Source organism: Vicugna pacos, chromosome 10 (genome assembly GCF_048564905.1).
Source record: "Vicugna pacos chromosome 10, VicPac4, whole genome shotgun sequence".
Lineage (NCBI taxonomy): Eukaryota > Metazoa > Chordata > Mammalia > Artiodactyla > Camelidae > Vicugna > Vicugna pacos.
This window is the reverse complement of record NC_132996.1, coordinates 61,486,538-61,505,751: the sequence shown is the minus strand read 5'-3', so window position 1 is coordinate 61,505,751 and position 19,214 is coordinate 61,486,538. Positions and strand designations below refer to the sequence as shown.

General features: G+C 43.9%; 1 protein-coding gene across 1 annotated transcript in view; it reads right to left on the bottom strand.

Moving 5' to 3' along the window:
- The window catches only part of PTPRJ (protein tyrosine phosphatase receptor type J), a 152,695-nt gene that overhangs the window by 4,048 nt on the left and 129,433 nt on the right, over positions 1-19,214 (bottom strand). Inside the window, exons 12-24 of the mRNA XM_072969960.1 lie at positions 18,203-18,334; positions 16,581-16,791; positions 16,342-16,466; positions 15,037-15,124; positions 13,139-13,180; positions 12,558-12,566; positions 12,361-12,448; positions 11,275-11,365; positions 8,766-8,839; positions 8,526-8,660; positions 5,714-5,833; positions 3,631-3,791; positions 1,491-1,626 (exon numbers count right to left, since the gene is read on the bottom strand). Coding sequence (XP_072826061.1) covers positions 1,491-1,626; positions 3,631-3,791; positions 5,714-5,833; positions 8,526-8,660; positions 8,766-8,839; positions 11,275-11,365; positions 12,361-12,448; positions 12,558-12,566; positions 13,139-13,180; positions 15,037-15,124; positions 16,342-16,466; positions 16,581-16,791; positions 18,203-18,334 — 1,412 coding nt within the window. The remainder of the gene's footprint in view (positions 1-1,490; positions 1,627-3,630; positions 3,792-5,713; positions 5,834-8,525; positions 8,661-8,765; positions 8,840-11,274; positions 11,366-12,360; positions 12,449-12,557; positions 12,567-13,138; positions 13,181-15,036; positions 15,125-16,341; positions 16,467-16,580; positions 16,792-18,202; positions 18,335-19,214) is intronic.

Sequence of the window (19,214 nt, the reverse complement as noted above, 5' to 3'; positions counted from 1 at the left end):
GCGGGGAGCGGAGAGACTGGAGTAACGATCAGGGTAGCTCTTAAGGTAAGCACATCAGAATGTACAGGTAGCCACTAAAAAGAGGAAGAAGAGGTTATGCTGACACAGAAAGACATCCACACGCTGTAAGAGGAAAAAAAAATCATCACAGGGCAGCATTATGTATAAAATAGGACCCAAGTTTTAAAATATGCTCCGTGTGTGTGTGTGTGTGTGTGTATGTGTACACATGTGGTTTTTCACAGATGTCCATAAAGAAGCCTGTAAAGATATATGTAAACTGTAAACCTTGGCTACCTCTAGGCAGTGGGACTGGGAAAGAAAAAGTAAAAGAGAAAAATGTCCTCAATATAACCCTGTACTGTTAAATTTTTTGATATGAACAAGTTTATGTTATTTTCAAAATATTTTTTAAAAGGATGAGAAGATCTGTAGGCAGGTATAAGATTTCTGTGTTCCTCAAAAGCAAATAAAAGACTGAGAACTATGACGCTATGTCAGAAAAAAAGATTCTCTCTCTTCCGACCAGCCTAGGAGGTGACTTCCACCCTTCCCACCACAGCCAGGCTGCTCAGCCCGAAGCATGCAATGTACCCAGGCCACTAGAACACTCCCTGCTGGACCCAGAAGCACAGCGCATATTCATAAAGTTCTAAATTGGTACAGGGTGACGGCCTGATGCGAGATTAGTATTCTGCTCTCATCCTGGTCAAGGTGGACTCAGCCCTACAGCTTTGAGGAAAGCTATTTCTCACCCGCTTGCCAAGAATATGCCTTGAACACATTATTTATCAGGAACATTTCAGGGACAGCCAAACCCAGTAGTTGTACACAAACGACACTGTAGATGTTAAGCATGCGTTTTCTCAGCTGGTCACCATCCTCCTGCAGTCATGATCACTGCGGATCTTTAACATTTACAAGGCGGGGTGAGGATCCATTGCTGTGTTAATGCTTAAAGCAGAATTATGCTATTTCATATCATTAATATTTGATAAGTCCATTTCATTAGCTTATTTTAAGGATGGTGGTGGGTGGGTATAGCTCAGTGGTAGAGTGTATGCTTAGCATGCACAAGGTCTGGGTTCAATCCTCAGTACCTCCATTAAAAAAGAAAAAAAATTTTGAAAAAAGGAAGAAAAAAAGGATGGTTAGGCCTTCTTAGAAACCAAGAGTGAAAAGACCAATTTTACGAGTTTAAACCCGAAGCCAAAGTTCAGAGACTTGCTAAGTTGGTGAGCCAGTGGCAGCAAGGTGAGAAATCTTGATACCATCCCAGTTTGCAGCTGCTATCAGTACCACTATGTCACTGTATCAGGTGGTTCAATCCCATAGCAGTTTAGGATCTTAAAAGAAACAGAGTGCTACTTCACAGCCGAGAGCCAGAAAGATCTGGAAGGTGGAATGTTTTAACACACGTGTGTGACCCGACACAACATTTAAAACAAGAACAGGAAGGGGGAACTGTCCAACACAGGTGCTGGCCTCACCTCTGTCTGCACCATTAAAGGCCTGTGCATCCGAAGGTCATACACAATCCCATACACGTCCACGGTGTTCTCATTCTCGATCTGGTAGATGAGACGGTCGATGGCAATGAACGTGCCCGTCCTCCCGACCCCGGCACTGAGTAAGAAAGGGAAATGAGCACATCAGCACGGGCTCTCTCTGCCATAAAACTCTCCAGTTCCCCCATCTGTGTGCACACTTGCTCTCCTGCGTTATCAGGGTTCGAAGGGCAAGCCCAGGACCATTAACCATCAGCCCAATGGAAACCTCCATGAGTCAGATTGTACTAGCTTGGAACTGGGGTCCAAGTCCTAAAGCTACTTCCAAGTCCAACACCACGAATAAAACACCTCATCAGAGCTTCTTGAATCTCAGTCCCATTCAAGTTGCCACCATAGTCTAGGATGGCAAGTTCTATCAATTTATTCCCCATGGGACAAGAAGGGCCCTCCTTCCTTCTGTCCTAAATTAATTCCTTTCACTTTAACTCTAACTTCTTATTGTTGTGGAGGAGAGGGTGGTGAATTTTTTCTGTTAAGGACCAGATAGGAAATATCCTCAGCTTTGCAGACCAAGGGACCCTTTCTGCCACTGTAGCACAAAAGTAACTATAGACAACATGTAAACAAGCGGGCATGGCTGTGTTCCAATAAAACTTTATTTACAAAAACAGGCAGCCAAGTAGACTTGTGGTCATGGTTTCACAGGGATATACTCATCTCCAAACTCATCAGCTTGTACACATTCATTGATGTACAGTTTCTATATGTCAAAAAAAAATATTCTTGGGAGAAGGTATAGCTCAAATGGTAGAGCACATACTTAGCATGCATGAGGTTCTGGGTTCAATCCCCAGTACCTTCTCTAAAAATAAATAAATAAACCTAATTACCTCCCCCAATAACAACAACAAAAATTCTTAAATAGATAAAATGAACTAGAGCTGTGTGTTCCAACACTGTTAAATAACAAACCAAAATGCTAAAGAAAGCAGGCTGCAGAATAATGTAGACATTATAAAATCTGGTAAAAGTTTAAAGCTGTATAAAACTATAGAGTTACATACGTATGTAATAAAATATGAAAGCACACAGGAGAAGAATAGAGATTAACTTCAGGACCACATTCACCTACGTAAGCAGGAGAAGGGGACAGGAGACTAGTAAGCAGGGACTTTAATTGCATCTGTAATGTATTATCAACAAATAAACATACATCGTGCTTTATCAAATTATTGTTATTCTCTGTATTTTTGTAAGGTTGAATGAGTTCATAAGAAAACATTATAAATAAGAAGTAAATTAAAATATATTATGATTTAAAAAAAAAATACCAAGCAAGCAGCCATACTGGCCCACGGACTACAGTTTGCCAACCCTTGTTCTAAAGTCTCAAGACTTAGGGAAGAATTTACAATAGCCAAGACATGGTCCCTATTTGGTCCCTATTTACAATAGCCAAGACAAGGAAACAGCCTAATTGTCCATCTACATATGACTGGATAAAGAAGATATGGTATATTTATACAATGGAATACTATTCAGCCATAAAATCTGACAACATAATGCCATTTGCAGCAACATGGATGTCCCTGGAGAATGTCATTCTAAGTGAAGTAAGCCAGAAAGAGAAAGAAAAATACCATATGAGATCGCTCATATGTGGAATCTAAAAAAAAACAAAAAATACAAAACAGAAACAGACTCATAGACCTAGTATACAAACTTGTAGTTGCCAGAGGGGCAGGGGAGGTGGGAAGGGACTGGGATTTCAAAATGTAGAATAGATAAACAGATTGTACTGTGTAGCACAGGGAAATATATACAGGATCTTGTGGTGGCTCACAGCGAAAGAGAAGGTGACAATGACTGTACGTATGTTCATGTATAACTGAAAAATTGTGCTCTATGCTGGAATTTGACACAACACTGTAAAATGACTATAAATCAATAAAAAAAAGTTTAAAAAAAAAAAAAGAAAGAAATCCATGGTCCCTTATCCAAACCTTTATTGAATTTGTAAAACCTACCAACCGCAGTCTCTCTTAGGCTTTTTCCCCCAAAGTGTCCATCTTTATCATTACGTTTGAAGTCCGTCACGCACGGAGCGCCACCTGCGTACCTGCAATGCACCAGGACCGGCGACTCAGGAGGGCTCTGCTTCATGTAGTCACGAACAAGGTACCGAAAGTTGATGAGCAGGTCAGTGGTGTCGGGAACACCGTGGTCAGGCCAGGAGGTGAAATGGAACTGACGCAGAGGGTGACTCTCACTTGTCTGGATCTAGAAGCCAAGAGAAGCGGTGAGATCCAGAGAGGAAGGCAAGCAAGATCCAGCAGCATCTGAAGGCTGAACTGCTCACAGTGAAAGCAACCAAGGATAAGCCAGTCTGTTTAAAATGGGTGAAATCTACAGACATAAGTATGACATCATAAGGGATTCTCAATGGTTATGAATCGCATAATTCATGTGGGCCGTTCAGTGCATGATTAACTGCTCTGACAGCATCTCCAGAGGAGGAACTGAAATACTGAGGCCAGAGCCTTTGAGACACAGCAATTAGTAAAGAGTTAATAGCTAATACACTATAGCAGTGAGGTATGAAATGACTTATGAGATCTTTAAGGATAATTCTCATAAACCAGAGCCCAACCCACAACCCCCCATAAAATTCAACTCCACTGAATCTACCTCCAGGCTTTTCTTTCCATAATGTGCACAAAGTTTCATCTCCTAGTATGTTTCACTTAATCACACTCTCATTTCCCCTCATGGTAATTATGCATTCTCCACAGCCATCCCTTCTAATAGCTGAATAATTACAATGACCAGATAATCTATAGTTTAGTTACCTATTCTCCAAAAGCTAGATCTTTGCCTGGTTTCCAAATTTTCCCTCCATTATAGATAATGCTCAGATTCATCTTTCTGAATAACAAGGCTTCTGCTATACTTCAGATTATTTCTTTAGGACAGATTCTCAAACTTGGAACCACCAGATCAAAGAGGAACAGATATTTTTATACCTTTGAAGCAAACTGCAAAGGGTTATACTAATTTACATGGCCATCAAAAGGTATCACTGTCACTCATGACACGGCTTCTATTTTTAAACACCCTTCAAAATATAAAAAGGATATATAAACTGACTTCCTAGAATGCCTACATAATTTAATTGGGTTTGCTTTCGTAACTTTTTGAGGGATGGGAGGCCATGTGTATATGCCCTGGAATCTTATTAATGTAACTGTCATCAAAAACTGTTTCAACAGCAAATGGCCACTCCTGGTGTCATATTTCCAGCCAAACAGTCCAAAAGGGCCTTGATTTGTAACAAAAACACTATGAGCAAGTCACCTGGAAGTGGACGGAAAGGAGTTACAGATGCTGAGCCATGCTCTTAAGATTCACTTTAAGAATATATGTGCAGTAAAAAAAATTTTTAAAAACGTTCTATCAAGCCATGAAGACATGGAAGAAACTTAAAAGACCTATTACTAAATGAAGGAAGCCAGTCTGAACAGGTGACAAACTGTACGATTCCAACCAAACAACATTCTGGAAAAGGCACAGCTACAGAAACAATAAAAAGATCATGGTTTCCAGGGGTTTGGGGAGAGGGAGGGAGGGAGGAATGAACAGATGGAGCACAAGGGATTTTTAGGGCAATGAAATTATTCTGTGTGATACTATAGTGGTGGCTACATGTCATTGTGCACTTGTCAAAGCCCATAGACTGTACAACATCAAGAGTGAACCCTAAAGTAAACTATGGGCTTTGGTTGATAATAATGTGCCCATGTTGGTTCATTGATTGTACCAAATATGCCACACTGATGAGGGATGCTGAGGGTAGGGGAGTATATATGGGGGGGGGGGAGTTATGTGAGGACTCTGTATTTTCTGCTCAATTCTGTTGTGAACCTGAAACTGCTCTAAAAGAATAAAGTCTATTAAAAATTTTTTTTTAATTTTTTTAAAATTCATTTTAAGAATAACCTATGAACTTGTCCTTAAGAAACTAAAGCTAAAGCGTTGCCCTAAAGGATAAGCAGACACAAATTGTTTTATTCTGTAGAGAAGAAAGCAAAAATATTTTTCTGATGCATAAAGAAAATTGGTTAATATCAACCTAAAAAGTACCACCCCCAAATTAATACATGTTAACTTTGTGTAAGACCTATCCATCTGGACCTCTTACTTACATTTTTCACCGTGAAGTCTCTGATGGTCCATTCTGGAAGGACAATTTCTGACGTCATTGCCACAGTCATGTCCCCGTAGTCCTGAGCCTGCTTGGAGGGCCAGTACTCCTCACATTTGGTCTAGAAGAAAATTGCATTTTTATGCAAGACTCAGATCCCATCATCTGCCGTCACGGAAGCCTCCCAAGGGAGACCAGATATGGAAAACTAGCATCAGGGTTGAATCCATTCCTTAGTTGGGTTCTATCTGACCCTTGGAATTTTGGGATTTTTTTAAATTTACAATTCCTGCCAACTCTTTCAAATCTGGGAGTTTTCTCATAAAAATCCAGATTTCTGGCTTCTCTTGAAAAAGCAGAAGACCTGACCATCACTGAGCCCTCATTTCTGCATGAAAACTGATTTACAGGTAAGCAGCAGCTGCTCCTTCACAGGGGACCCCAAGCCCACCCAGCTCCCCAGGCCCCACAGCGGCCACTCCACCAACTGCTCGCTGAACTACACTTCTCCAACTGACCCACAACCCTAAGCAGCAGAAGAAATGAGACCCTTTCCCAATTCTTTTTTTTAAAGACATTTTTAAAATTTTTTTATTTTTTAATTTGGGGGTGGGGGGTTAGGTTTATTTATGTATTTTTAGAAGAGGTACTGGGGATTGAACCCAGGACCTCATGCATGCCAAGCATGAGCTCTACCACTTGAGCTGTACCCTCCCCCCCAATACTTTCAGATATATATTAACTGCAGCACAAACATACAAACACTAATAGAGAGAATCAGGTTCCATCACTTGGGGGTATTTGATTTTTATAAAGTCAGTGGGCAGATGTGAACAAAAATAAAAATCAGGAAACAACTGCTCCCTAAGAATACCTGAATGCCCATTTGGTAACTGACTTTTTCAAAAATGGGAGGTTTGTTTCACTTTAAAAAGAGATGCCTGGTAATAACATATAATGGAAAAGAATCTGAAAAGAAAAAATACATATGCATGTATATGTATAGCTGAGTCACTTTGCTGTACACCTGAAACTAACATTGTATCAACTACACTTCAATAAAAAAAATTTAAGAATTAAAAAAAAGGATGCCCGCTTCCCACCTCCAGAGAAACTGCCTCTGGCCCAAGGATCTGTTGTTTTGTTTTGTTTTGTTTTCAAAGATCCCGGTTTCTGGACCACCGCTTCAAGAAAGAACACAGAACTGGAACACTCATGGAGTTTTTGCCCAGCTTGGTCTCTTAGCAGCTGGATTTATGTTGCTAACCTCATAGGCAAGTTCTTAAACTCAAGCCTCAGTTTCCCCATCTATAAAATAAGAACACCTCACAGGGATGTTAAAGCTAAAAACAAAACAGATGGAGAATCTAGTGCAGAAAACACACTGGCTTTTCACCCAGGCAGGAACATCCCCTTCCACCCAGGCAGGAACATCCACTTCCCTCTCAACTTAAGACGAACAAGGACCCATCTAAATTCATCTTCTTGTTCTCTATTCATTTAACCATGTCATTTTCATTTATCTAACAGATACTTATGTGAATGTTCCATGTGCGAGGCCCTGGGCTCAACAGCACCAAAAGGTTTATTTGCATTCATAAGCAGTGGCCTTTCATTTGCATAATAACCTGTTCTAATGCAAGAACCTTCTGTATCACAAGTAAACAAGAGGATGGGAACCTCCTCTTACTGTTCTTCATTACCTTCCCCTCCACCACTCCAGCCCCTAGCGCAGGACCTTACACACATCTGGGGCTGGATAAACATCAGCTAAGTTAAGGTGAAAAAAAAAAAAAGACTTAAAAGAAACAATGTCCAGTGGGTTCCCACAATCACCTGGACACCGCTACTCAGCGCCTGCACCCGGGGGCAGCGGAAGCAGCAGCATCGAGAATTGTCGGAAATGCAACTCTGGGGTCCAGCACAGACCCTCTGAATTAGAAACTGTAGGCAGAGCCTCCTTCCCGGTGATGCTCGTGCACGTTAAAGTTTCAGAATCACTGGCTCGGGGACTTGATTCCCGTCCTACTCAGGTAACGAACCAACATGAAGAGACTCACAGAGCACACGAGATCCTACTCCTCAGGCACAGACTTTGTGAATTTAGCCCATGTTCTTCAATTCTCCTCAATATGGAAACAAAGGATTTTATGACTAGAAGAAAATCTTGTCTTTGATGGTAGTGACTGGGGTGGGGGGCGGATTCTGGGCCATCACAGGGGAGCGGGAACTGCTGAGACTTACCTGGCAGTAAGTCTGAAATTTTGCATAAAGAAAGGGTCCTGATGCTAAAACCTGTTTGAAAATCACTGGGCTGATCAACTTGGTCATCTCAAATCGACACAACATTGTACACTGACTATACTTCAGTTATAAAAAAAAATTTTTTTTAATAAAGCAACTCAAAAAAAAAAAAAATCGGTCATCTCACAGATGAGAAAGCTGGTTGCTTGGAGACACAACGGGCTTGCGCTCAGTCCCAGAGGTGAAGCAGAACAGAGCTGTACCACGAGTTCTTCCATTACACTAACCCAACTCCTGCTTACTAACTCCAGAGCAGTGACTTAATAAATGGAGAATGTTGCTAGTTGTCCACAAAGGAAGGTGATGATAAAATTAATTTTTTTAATTTTTTTTAACTTTTCTCTAAGAGGAGAAAAAGACAGAAAACACATTTCTAAGAACAGTGGTGCTAATGTTTGGCGGATTTTTTTTTTTAAAGACAGATGATTTTTAAGACATTTACTCTTCCACCATAGTAAGAATGAATAAATAAACTGAACTGAACAATAACAAAAATAAAAGCTACTTACCCTTCCCTGTTCCACACATTTGGTCAACATGACAATGGCGTAGACATTTTTCTCCCAAACCATACGCCAAAAGTCTTTCAAAGTGTTGGGTAAAGGTCCTTGTGTGGCAATAAAATCTTTCTTGGAATGGTAGCCCTAAAAATGGAAAGCAGCACATCTTCACCCTCAAAGAGACAGCAAGAGGAGCTCCAAGGACTTCATCCTCAGCAGCCAGCGCTACGAGAACCCCTCCCCACTTACAGGCATGTAGTTGGCGTTGATGTAGTCGTCAGTTGGATGGGTCTGGACTGAAAGTCTGACACGGGAAATGTCATCTGTGACATTCAAAGAAAAAAGGTCCTCATTAGAAGTGTATGTTTGAGGTGAGTTGCACACAAGAGAAAAAAAGAGGTAGAAAATGTCACACCTTAAAGTTGCAGAGCTTGGCATTTTACATACATGAACTGATTTCATTCTCATAGTCACCAGATGTGACTGTGGCACAGAGGAGGTACACGGTGACCTGGGCAAAGCCAGGAAGTGGCAGAGGCAGAGTTCGAACCAGGGCAGCCTGGCACCAGGGTCCAAGCTCTTAACCACCCCAGACGGCCTTCTCAGAGCCAATTATTAGCATCCTTGGGTATGTGCCATGAGCCAGGGAAGGCCCTCAGGATTGTTATTTATTCCTCAAAAACCACCCTATAAGCTTCCGTGCCCATTTTACAGATGAGGAAACTGAGGGTCAGAGAGACTAAGTGACTTCTCCAAGCACTTTCATCTGGTGGATGGCAATCAGAATCCACATCCAGTGCCCTATCCACTATGGCAAGGCAGATACTCAGGTTAAGCTCTTCACACTTCTGAAATCGAGCAGGACCCTATGGGGCTTTCCCAGGACAGAACAACACCCCCTACCCCCATGTCCTCTGCCCACCTCTTGTCTGTAGAAAATCTTTAGTCAAAGAATAAGTTTAATCAGAGAAATAAGAACATATAGAAACAAATGGAAATAGTCAAGCAAAACAAAATAAAGATAGTTTAGACATTAAACAAAGTCAAGGACCTTTAGTTCCTCCTCAAGGGTGACAGAAAATATTCTGAGCCACATCCTTTGAACTGTTTTATAGATACTGAAACCCCCTCCGGGTGGAAAAGTTAACCACATGATGACCAGACTGTAGCCATGACATAAGCTGCCACAATTCCAAGAACTGGCCTCAAAGAAATGGGGACAAATTGACCCTGGGACCGAAGACTAACTGTACTTAAAGCTATCGAGATGATGCTGATCAGACCACGGCATGACTAACTTCAAGATGACTGTCAGAACTGACTGCTGTTCTGCACGTAGCCCCTCCCTCCTCCCTCCACCGACACACCCCGAAACTCCCCTTTAAAAGCTCTTGCCCACTGATCAGCGAGGCAGGAAGAGGGGAGTTGGCCTCTGGACATGAGTCCACCCTCCTCTAGTTACTGGCCTCTGGAATAAAGCAAACTTCCCTTTCTACTAACACTTGCCTCTCAAGTATTGGCTTTCAAGCAGTGAGCAGCCAGACCTGAGTTTCAGTAACATTTTATTCTCATAAAAAAGTTGTTATAAAAAGACAGTCCCAAATTCAAGAATAAACTGAAGACTCCTATAAGTGGAAGGATCTAAAACATAAAACTCTCATGTTTTCTATATACCATCACCTTAAAAAGTTCTCACACCAACTCGCCCAACCCCAGAAACGAAAGAATATCCTTAAAATTTCAAATGTCGTGCTGAGCTATGTTTCTCTGTCATTGACTATCCACGATCTCTCCCTCCCCTGGACAAAATAGTATAACAATTCTAAACCCAGTTACCAACATGAAGCTCAGCCTAAAATCTTCCTGACAAAAAAACAATATCCAAACTCCGGATCTGAAAAATCTCCACAGACGTTCACAAAAACAGGCCAACACCCCTGAATTAACCCCAGAACCAGCCTGGTTTCTCTCAGAACGTGAGTTAACGTCCACTGTCCACACAAGGGGGAAAATGAAGACAAAGAAGGGAAGAGCCAGAAAATCCTGAATCTGTGGAGATTTTAACGTTTTGGGCCAGGAAGGAAACACACAGCTTCAAGTAAAACAGACAATGCCTCTAAAGGTCCTGATGTAAAAATTATCAATAAAGCCTATAAATTTCAGCTAAATCTGAACACAGCTATGACCTACTGATCCTTCTTTCTGGGCCCTAATTCCCATCCAAAAGAGAGACCGCAAAGAACGTGCCACGATGAAGGGTTTACCTTTCATCCTAACAGATGATGAGTAAATAATTCTCACTTTAAACTCAATTTGTTGCCATCCCTGTCAGTAAGGCTACAGACATTGTTAATTCTCAAAAACAGGAATGAATCCAAACAGAATTCATCTTTAGGCGTGGAACATACTAGGCCAACCAGAGACATGTCTGGACGAGCAGAAGGTGTTAATTCCCCGCCTGGCCCCCTGAGTGAAGCTGACAGACGTGGTCCAAGGCTGGTTCCATCACCACGATCTGTGTGTCTTTGGACAAATCACCTAGCCACTCTGTGCCTCACTTTCCTCATCTGCAAAATGAATATTCTACTACTTATTTCATAAGGTTATGGCGAGGATTGAATTCAGTGGCACAATAGGTGACTGATGAATGGTTGTGGAAGTGGCCAGTTAGTATCCGGATTACCCTCCCCTCGACTCTTAGAGATGTGAGGCCAGTGACAGGAAAAGGGGAACGGTAAGGTGGGAAAAAACAACTTACAGGGCAGAACGTTATTATAGCGATTCTTTCCCCTGTTCTCAGCCAGTTCAGCTGCAAATTTAGGTAGACTGACTCCAACATGCTTCAGATCCTGGAAACAGAATACATGAGTTATCCATTTATTCCGTGTTCAAATATTATTCATCCCGAGCAGAGAATATGAGAGAAAAAATGGGAAGGCAGAGGGGGAATGGGTTACGTTATGTCCCCCAAAAAGGTATGGAGAAGTTCTAAGCCCTGGTACCTTTTTTTGGGGGGGGGGGTAGAGTCTCTGGATTATTATGAAAGGATCCTTCCAGTATGTACGCAGGACCCAAAAATACCAGTTTATCCGTCCCACTCATCCCCCCACCCCCACAGGCATCCCGGCAGTAACAGAGCTCCTTCGTGGCACCCAGGAAAACCGCAAAACTGCTGGAGAAAGACATCTATGTGCCTGTTTACACACTTCACACACTCGGAGGCAGCGGGCTAAAGATCTCCCAACACAGCGGTCTGTTCATTTAAGGTCATCAGCCAGAGACCTTCTCCCATGGCTGAGAGAGAACCTCATCTATTCCTTCCTTTACAGACACAGACACTGAGGCGAGGGCCCACGTCAGTGGTTCTCACATTGGAATCACTGGAAGGCTTTAAACACCACAGCTCTGGGGCTCCAGTCCGAGTCAGAAGGTTTGCAAGAACCAGTACTTATGAATCTTCTTTGAAATTATAGCTTTTTCAGATGTAATCACAGTAAGACGAGGTCATACTGGAGTGAGGGCCCTTAATCCAGTATCACTGATGTCTTTAGAACACACATTGAGATACAGACACATGGGGAGACACAGGAAGACGGAGGTAGGTGATGGGGTGATGCTGCCTCAAGTCCAGAAGGCCGAGGGCTTCCACAAGGTGGATGACACAGGGGGGACCCTCCCCCAGAGGTTCCGAAGCAGGCCCTCAGGGGACACACAAGGGCATCTCCCTCCCCTTGAAGGGGACGGCCTCCCACCCAAAGATTCACCACAAAACAGAAATAGGCAGTTTTCCACCTTTCAGGAAAAGCATGAAGCAAGTAGAAACACAGTCTGTACAAGCACGTACTTCGTATTCTTCTGCAAACCCACAGTTGGAGTCGGCTTGCTGTTTCTTAAAGTAGGCCTCGAAATTCTCCACTTTGATTAACTTGGATCTGGGAAAACAAAACAGCATCTCAGGGTTTTCTGCATTCGATTAAGTTCATACTCAAAACAGAAAAATACAAGTTATTTAAAAATAAAAAAAGCAAATAGTCTACTCACTTTTTAGGTCTTCATCATAGAAAGGGAAAGAAAAAATAGAATTGAGAAATTAGAACTAATTAGATTAGAAAAAAAGACTCAATTTTCAATTAGAAAAAAATGACTCAACCATGACTCTGCAGACAATAGTAAACATCTCCCAAAATGAAGAAAAACTACCGTATAATTGGGGGCGGTCAGTATAATGTTATTTACAAAACACTGAAACATGAATCAGGAAATCTGATTTCTAGACCCTGTTATTTAACTGACTGGCTTTGTGATTTTGAGCAAGTTCTCTCCTCCTAGAACTTGATAACCACTTTTTTTTTAAATCACAAAATATATATTTCTCGGTAGAACATGACAAGTCCAGTGTGGCTTGCCACAGCAGAACATGGCAAGGAAATCAGCTTCAGGAGATTAATAAACACAGACTCCTTGCAGAATAACAAAGCTAGTAAGGACTTCCGGTTGACTAGGGCCAAACGTGCCAATCAGGAAAAATGACATCAGGTTCCATTAAAAGAAAAAAAATCAGAACAGTCACTGAGCAGATTGGGGGGATTAAGTGTCTTAAAGCCACAACTCTAGAGACTTACTTAATCTGAGAAAAGGACACTTCATTGTTCTTTGCATCTTTCCTGTTTTGAAAGAAAAAAGGACCCATTAGACCAAAACAGTTTAATTCTGGGCTTTGTTCCCTTTGAGTAACTACAAAAAGCCTTTTCTCTGGGTACTAGTTCACAGGCGACATTAGATCCTACTCACAAATGCTATGTATGTATGTGTAATGGTCTAAGCAGCAAATGCTGATTAAAGCCCGTGAAGTCACTCTCCTGTATACCATCGAACAGCATCCAAGAATCTCACTCAAGCAACTTGAAGGAATTTTTCTGGGTAAATACATTATCAGCAGTATTATCCTACTGTAAGGCCAGACTTGTTATTTTATTCTCTGTTTTTGGTTGGTTTTTTGTTTGTTTGTTTGTTTGTGGGGTTTTTGTTTTGAGAAAGCCTTTTGGATAAAGTTAATGGAATAAACCAGAAAATATACCTAGTGTTGGCAAGGGAGCAGAGCACCTGGCACCCTCCTGTATTGCTGACAAACCCCAAATTGGTGTTTTAGAAACACACACACACACACCTTCTGGAAGGCAATTTCGCAGTAAGTATCAAAACTGAAAACATGCCCACCCACTGATCCAGCAACTACCCAGCTTGGAATTTAGCCGAAAGCACTATTCATGAGTACACCCAAAGATTTAGGCAAAAGGATAAGTAACTATGGGGAAAAAAAAACCAAAACCTGAAAACATCAGGAAACTGGTTGAATAATTTCCATACACTTGAACATTTGATAGGCACTTAAAATGAAGATTTGAAGTTGTCAATAATGTCTTAAGTGAACAAAGCTGGCCAGAAAATAATGTGTATGAGTCCATTTGTGGGTATGTCTATGTGAGTTTCGGGTACTAGTTCACATCAACATTGAGAGTAGTTGTATGTGGGTGTGACTATGGATTAAATATTTTCTCTGCTCTTCTGTATTTTTTTGTCATAAGCATGTGTAACTTTTATTTTAACAAGAAACAATAAAGCTGTTTTTGAACACCCTCCCTCACCAAAAAGAAAAAAAAAAACTCATAATCTAAAGCAAAAAGCTGGAACATGGGCAGTGCCTGTCAACCCACCAGGGCAAGGTGGAAGCAGGAGACCAGGCATAGCCCACTTAAGAAACCCTGGGCCAGAACGAAATCCCCCTGGCTGGCAGCACCTGACGACAGCAAATGAACCCCAGCTGATACATAGACTTCATGCCCTGCAAAGTCAGGCAAGAGGCTGTGCGATGAAGAGCAAAGACCAGGTTCAAGTCCATGTTCACACTTCCTACGCTCAGCTGCTGCATCCTTGCATACAGGGCTTAGGAGACCTGCCTCACACAGCCTCATGCAGGAGAGAATTCACGGAAAGCACAAATCCAGTGCTCAGAACAGAGCTGCTATTTTTACTGTTTAACTACTCGCAAGGAGCAAGTGTACAGATAAAACAGTAGTAGCATACAAGGCACGAGACACTGCCGAATCACTTTATTTAATGCTCCTCAGCGTCATGAGTTAGGCACTGTTACCACTCCCGCATCACAGATCATCAGAGACATTAAGGCCAAGCCCCCTAACAGCTAGTCGAGACGGAGTGTGTGTTCAAACTAAGCTAACTCTAAAATGACATCTATTAACACCCTGGTTAACCTAGAACACCTGTTTGAAAGCAACACCCTCCACTGCAGTGTTCACCATGACCTGATGCTTTAAGGCCCGCCAGCTCCCGGGCTGAGATAAAATAAGACTGGCCAGATGGTGAAGACTGTGGATGATGAGGACCTGGGGGCTCATGACAGTATCCCTCCTAATCGTGCGAATGTTTGAAACTATTCGTAATAAAAAAAAAAAACTCCCTTTAAAAGTAGGGTATTATTATTAATATAAGCAAGAGTCACCTTTTCTTTCTCCAGAAGATGAAGCCGCCCACAGCCACAATGACCAAGGCACCGAAGATGCAGCCAAAAACTGCTCCGCAGATGACACCTGGGAAAAGTCCGAGAGGGAGGTACTTCAAGAGATGCTCACGGACCATCGGTCGGGAGTCAGAGAGTGTGAGAGAGAGAGAGAGTGTGTGTGTGTGTGTGAGTGTGTGTGTGTGTGTGTGTGAGTGAGTGAGTGTGTGTAGCAGAGGAGAGGTAAACAGCTCTGGACTTAAACTCGCACTTGGAAGCGAGTTCTCTGCTCCCAGCCCACCACTAACTGGATGGTCTTGAGAAAGTAGCTGTTCCTCGCCAGGCTGCAGTTTCCTCAACTGCAAATAGAGGGAACTGAGCTATCGGGCTGTTCTCACCCCCTGCTTTCTCTCTGCAAATGAAACGGTGTGCAGCAACCCTGTGTATGAGACAAAACCAGGCAGAGACGCTCTTGCTGAGGTCGGGGAGGGAGGGGCGGGGAGCATCTTAGGACGGAGCTCTTTGGTGAAGTGACTACTGCCCGAAAACCCCAAGATGAGATGTTCCACCGCCGACTTTTTGAGACTCACACCCACGTACAAGCAGAAGTAGCTACAGCACATAGTGACATAAAACCCATCTGTTTCCAGGGAAAGGCTATGGGGACCCCCTGAACTTTGAGGCTTCTTTTTTGAAGCCAACAACCACTGAGTAGGGAAACCAGACACATTAATGAAGCTGTCTGTCAGTCTGTCTCTGGCCTAAAGGTAGGGGACGTACCCTTCTTGGGTCCTTAAAGCTCCTAAATCACTTTGTTCTGGTTGATAAAGTACAGGAGTACTTTGCGAGGAGTCCAAGCCCTGCCTCGAAGGCACGTGCAACCCTGGGCAAAGACACTGTCCCTCTCTGGGCCTTAATAGCCTCATTTATAAAAGGAGGGTTGGACGAGACGGTTTCCTTGTCTCCTTCTAATCCTAATATTCAGGGGTGCCACACACTAAAAGTCACATGCGTGTCTGGCACGTGGGCACACAAATGACTACACGGAGGAGAAAGGACCTGCAGTCTTTGCAGACTGGAAATGCAAGTGGGATTCAGAGAAGGCAGTGTGGTGGGCGGGGCTTTGGGGACCTCAAAAGAGGAAGCTGAGCTGGGTCCCAATGGCCAAGTGACATCTCAACTTCTGAGAGGAGAGACTGGGCTCTCCAACCCTCTTGGGGCCCCAGGAAGGCGTGCAGACACCCATCCTTCTGCAGACACTGAAAGCAAAAGCCCAGGGAATTGCTAACAGCACTGATGCTCCTCTACCTGGATCCTGCGGCAAGAAAACAGCATCTGAATAGCGACTGAAGGACACATAGCTCTCGGCCCCATCGATGAGTCCGTCACCATGAGGGTTGAAGGTAATATTGGTGAAGCCGGCCACAGAAGCCCTGTGGGATGACAAGAGGAAAAAGAGGAGGCTGGAACGTGTCTGACACCCCAGGCAGGTAAAGCTTTGCACCTCCAGGCCCAGCCCCCAAAGAGCAAGGACCCCCAGTCGTTACCGATAGGAGCCCAGAGGCTCCAGTTTCCCGTTGTAGTAGCCGTGCGTGGTGGACTCATTCCCAACGTTGACTTCGTATTTCAAGGCTCCGGACAAGCCCTGAGAACGCCTCTTCTCCTCTGTCGTGATGAGGTAAGTCACATACGTATCCGAGGCCCCCTTTTTGAAGTCTTCGTATGTATATCTCAAGACATCTTCTGATGGCCAAATGTCTAAGAAAGGCCCACAGAAGGAAAGGGGTAAGAAAGTGATTGCAGAGATTTTAGTCTCCCGGGTATCCACTAATGACCTTGGCTCTGGGTGATGGTAGGGACAGGTACCATCCCTCACGTGTGCACTCTCTGCCAGGTTTTCCTCATTGCTATGTTCTAAGTGCTTTAGTTACATTAACTCATTTAATCTCCATAATAATCTCATCACATAGGTTTACTACCCCCACTTTACAGATGGGAAGATGAAGGCACAGAAAGATAAAAGGACCTGGGCCCAAAGCTGCACTGTCTATGAGGTGGAGTCGAATTTCTAACCCAGACCATCTGACATGGAGCGTGTGGGCTCATCCACCACAGGCTGGTACTGGTCAGACTGGTCACTATGCAACACGGTCCCCCTCATTCGGCAAAGGTCTGAGCTTGGGATCTGCTGAAAACCTTCACAGCGAAAGGACAAGTATTTGAAACAGACCCAAAACAAAAGACAGAGGGAAAGAGATCTCAACATCTCTTTCTCGAATTTTGCCGCAGGTTTATAACATCAGCAGATCCCTTGTCTTCCCGGATCCCGGCAGCCCTGACAGTGTGTCTGATCTCTGTCTTCCTCGAGAAGATGAGGCCACCATCACAGGCTGAGGGGCTGGGCAGGGCCGGCACTGCATTTTCCACAGTTAAAGAATCACCAAAAACAGCAACACTTGGCACTTTAAAGCCGGACCTGAGGCAAAGCCCCCACACACAGCTAACAAAGACACCCTCAAACATCCCCTTCTTCCTTCCAAGGGATGTAACGGAGCCCTTTAAGGGAAAGCAGCCTTGAATCCGCCTCCTCTCTCAGCTATGGCAATGCTCTCTGCAACTTCCCACTACCAGTGCAAATTCTTTTCTCTTTTCTTCCAAGAGAAAGTCACTCTTTGAGGATGATTTGAGCGTGTGCCTGTGTGTGTGTGTGTGTGTGTGTATGTGTGTGTGTGTGTGTTAGACTTGGTTAAGACTAACATTCTGCCACCTAAAAGACCCTATGCTGCAAAAAAGATGAAAAATCTAGATCAGAGGTAAGCAAGTTACAGCCAGCCACCCGTCTTAGTAAATATTGGAACAGTCACACTCACACTTTGCGTATCTTCTACAGCGGCTTTCACGCCACGATGGCAGAGCTGACTAGCTGAGAAGGAGACTGTAAGCTTGCAAAGCTTGGAGTATTTGCTGTCTGGCCCTTTAAAGTTTGTCAACCTCTAACCTAACTCATCAGGCAAATGGCTTACCCCCACCCACCCCTGGGTGAACGCCAAAGTGTGGGCCGCAGCATGAAGACAAGTGTCCGTCCCACTATGGGCTTCCGTGGCACAGAAATGGGGCCCGGTCACGCCATCACGCCCTGGCTGTTTAACCCGTAATGACCTCTCCTTACCTTTCCCGGTGGTGAGAATGAGAGCATAGGCTTTGATGGGTCCATGGCTGGCTTCAAATTCGCTGAATTTGACCTTCACCGAATTGTGACTGATAGACGTAATGTTAGGGGACCCATCTGGAGAAGGGGGGTCTGAGATAGAACAGAGCATGATCACCCAACACGTAAAGCCAAAGAAGGAACAAATGTATTAAGGAGAGAATTTGCTGCAGGGTCCCCCTCAAGTTCTGCCCTTGCTCTGGAAGCTGCGTGCTGGGCTTATGCAAAGCTCTTCCAGTGCAGAGGGCAGGGAAGGGAACTGGTGAGGAACAGAGATGGTAGATGCTGGGGGAGCCTGCCTAGTTCACAATGACCCCTCCAGTGGGTCCAGCCGCACCCCCCGGGGTGGCGTCCTGGCAGCCTTGTTTGTAGACCATAACCTGCCTTTTCTATCTTCCCTCCTGACCCAGAGGGGCCAGGTTCCTTATCCTGAGAACGGAGCAGGGTTGGGGGGGGAGCGGGGAGAGACTGTGTGGGTGGAACTCTAAAATGGGGACCTGGGAGCTGCACGTGGGCTTGGCACTAGGATCGCTCCGCTGAGAACAGGGATGGAGCAGATGACAGAGGGAAGCAAAGATAACACACAAGGGACACACCTTCCCCCAAGACCTGGCTGCACTCCTGCCTGTGCCCTTCACACTCAAGTCCTCAGTTTTGCTGGGGCTGGTTTAAAACTCCACCCAGAGAAACTCACCCGACCTTCTTCCCAGAAACCAGAAAAGCCCACACAGGAGAGGGTCTTCCCTGGGAGACCTTTGTGACCATGGGCCTCACCCTCCTGAGCTAAGCTTGGGGAGCCACTCTCTGAATTGACACACAAGGAAGAAAAAGCTGAATTAAAGGTAAACCTAAGTTTGTCTCCCACATAGTTTGTTTTCATTGTTATAACCAAGATTCGGGGAAACTGAGAAAATTGAACTCCAAAAAAACCACAACGCAATTCTCCAAACATACACAATCCAATATCGCAATC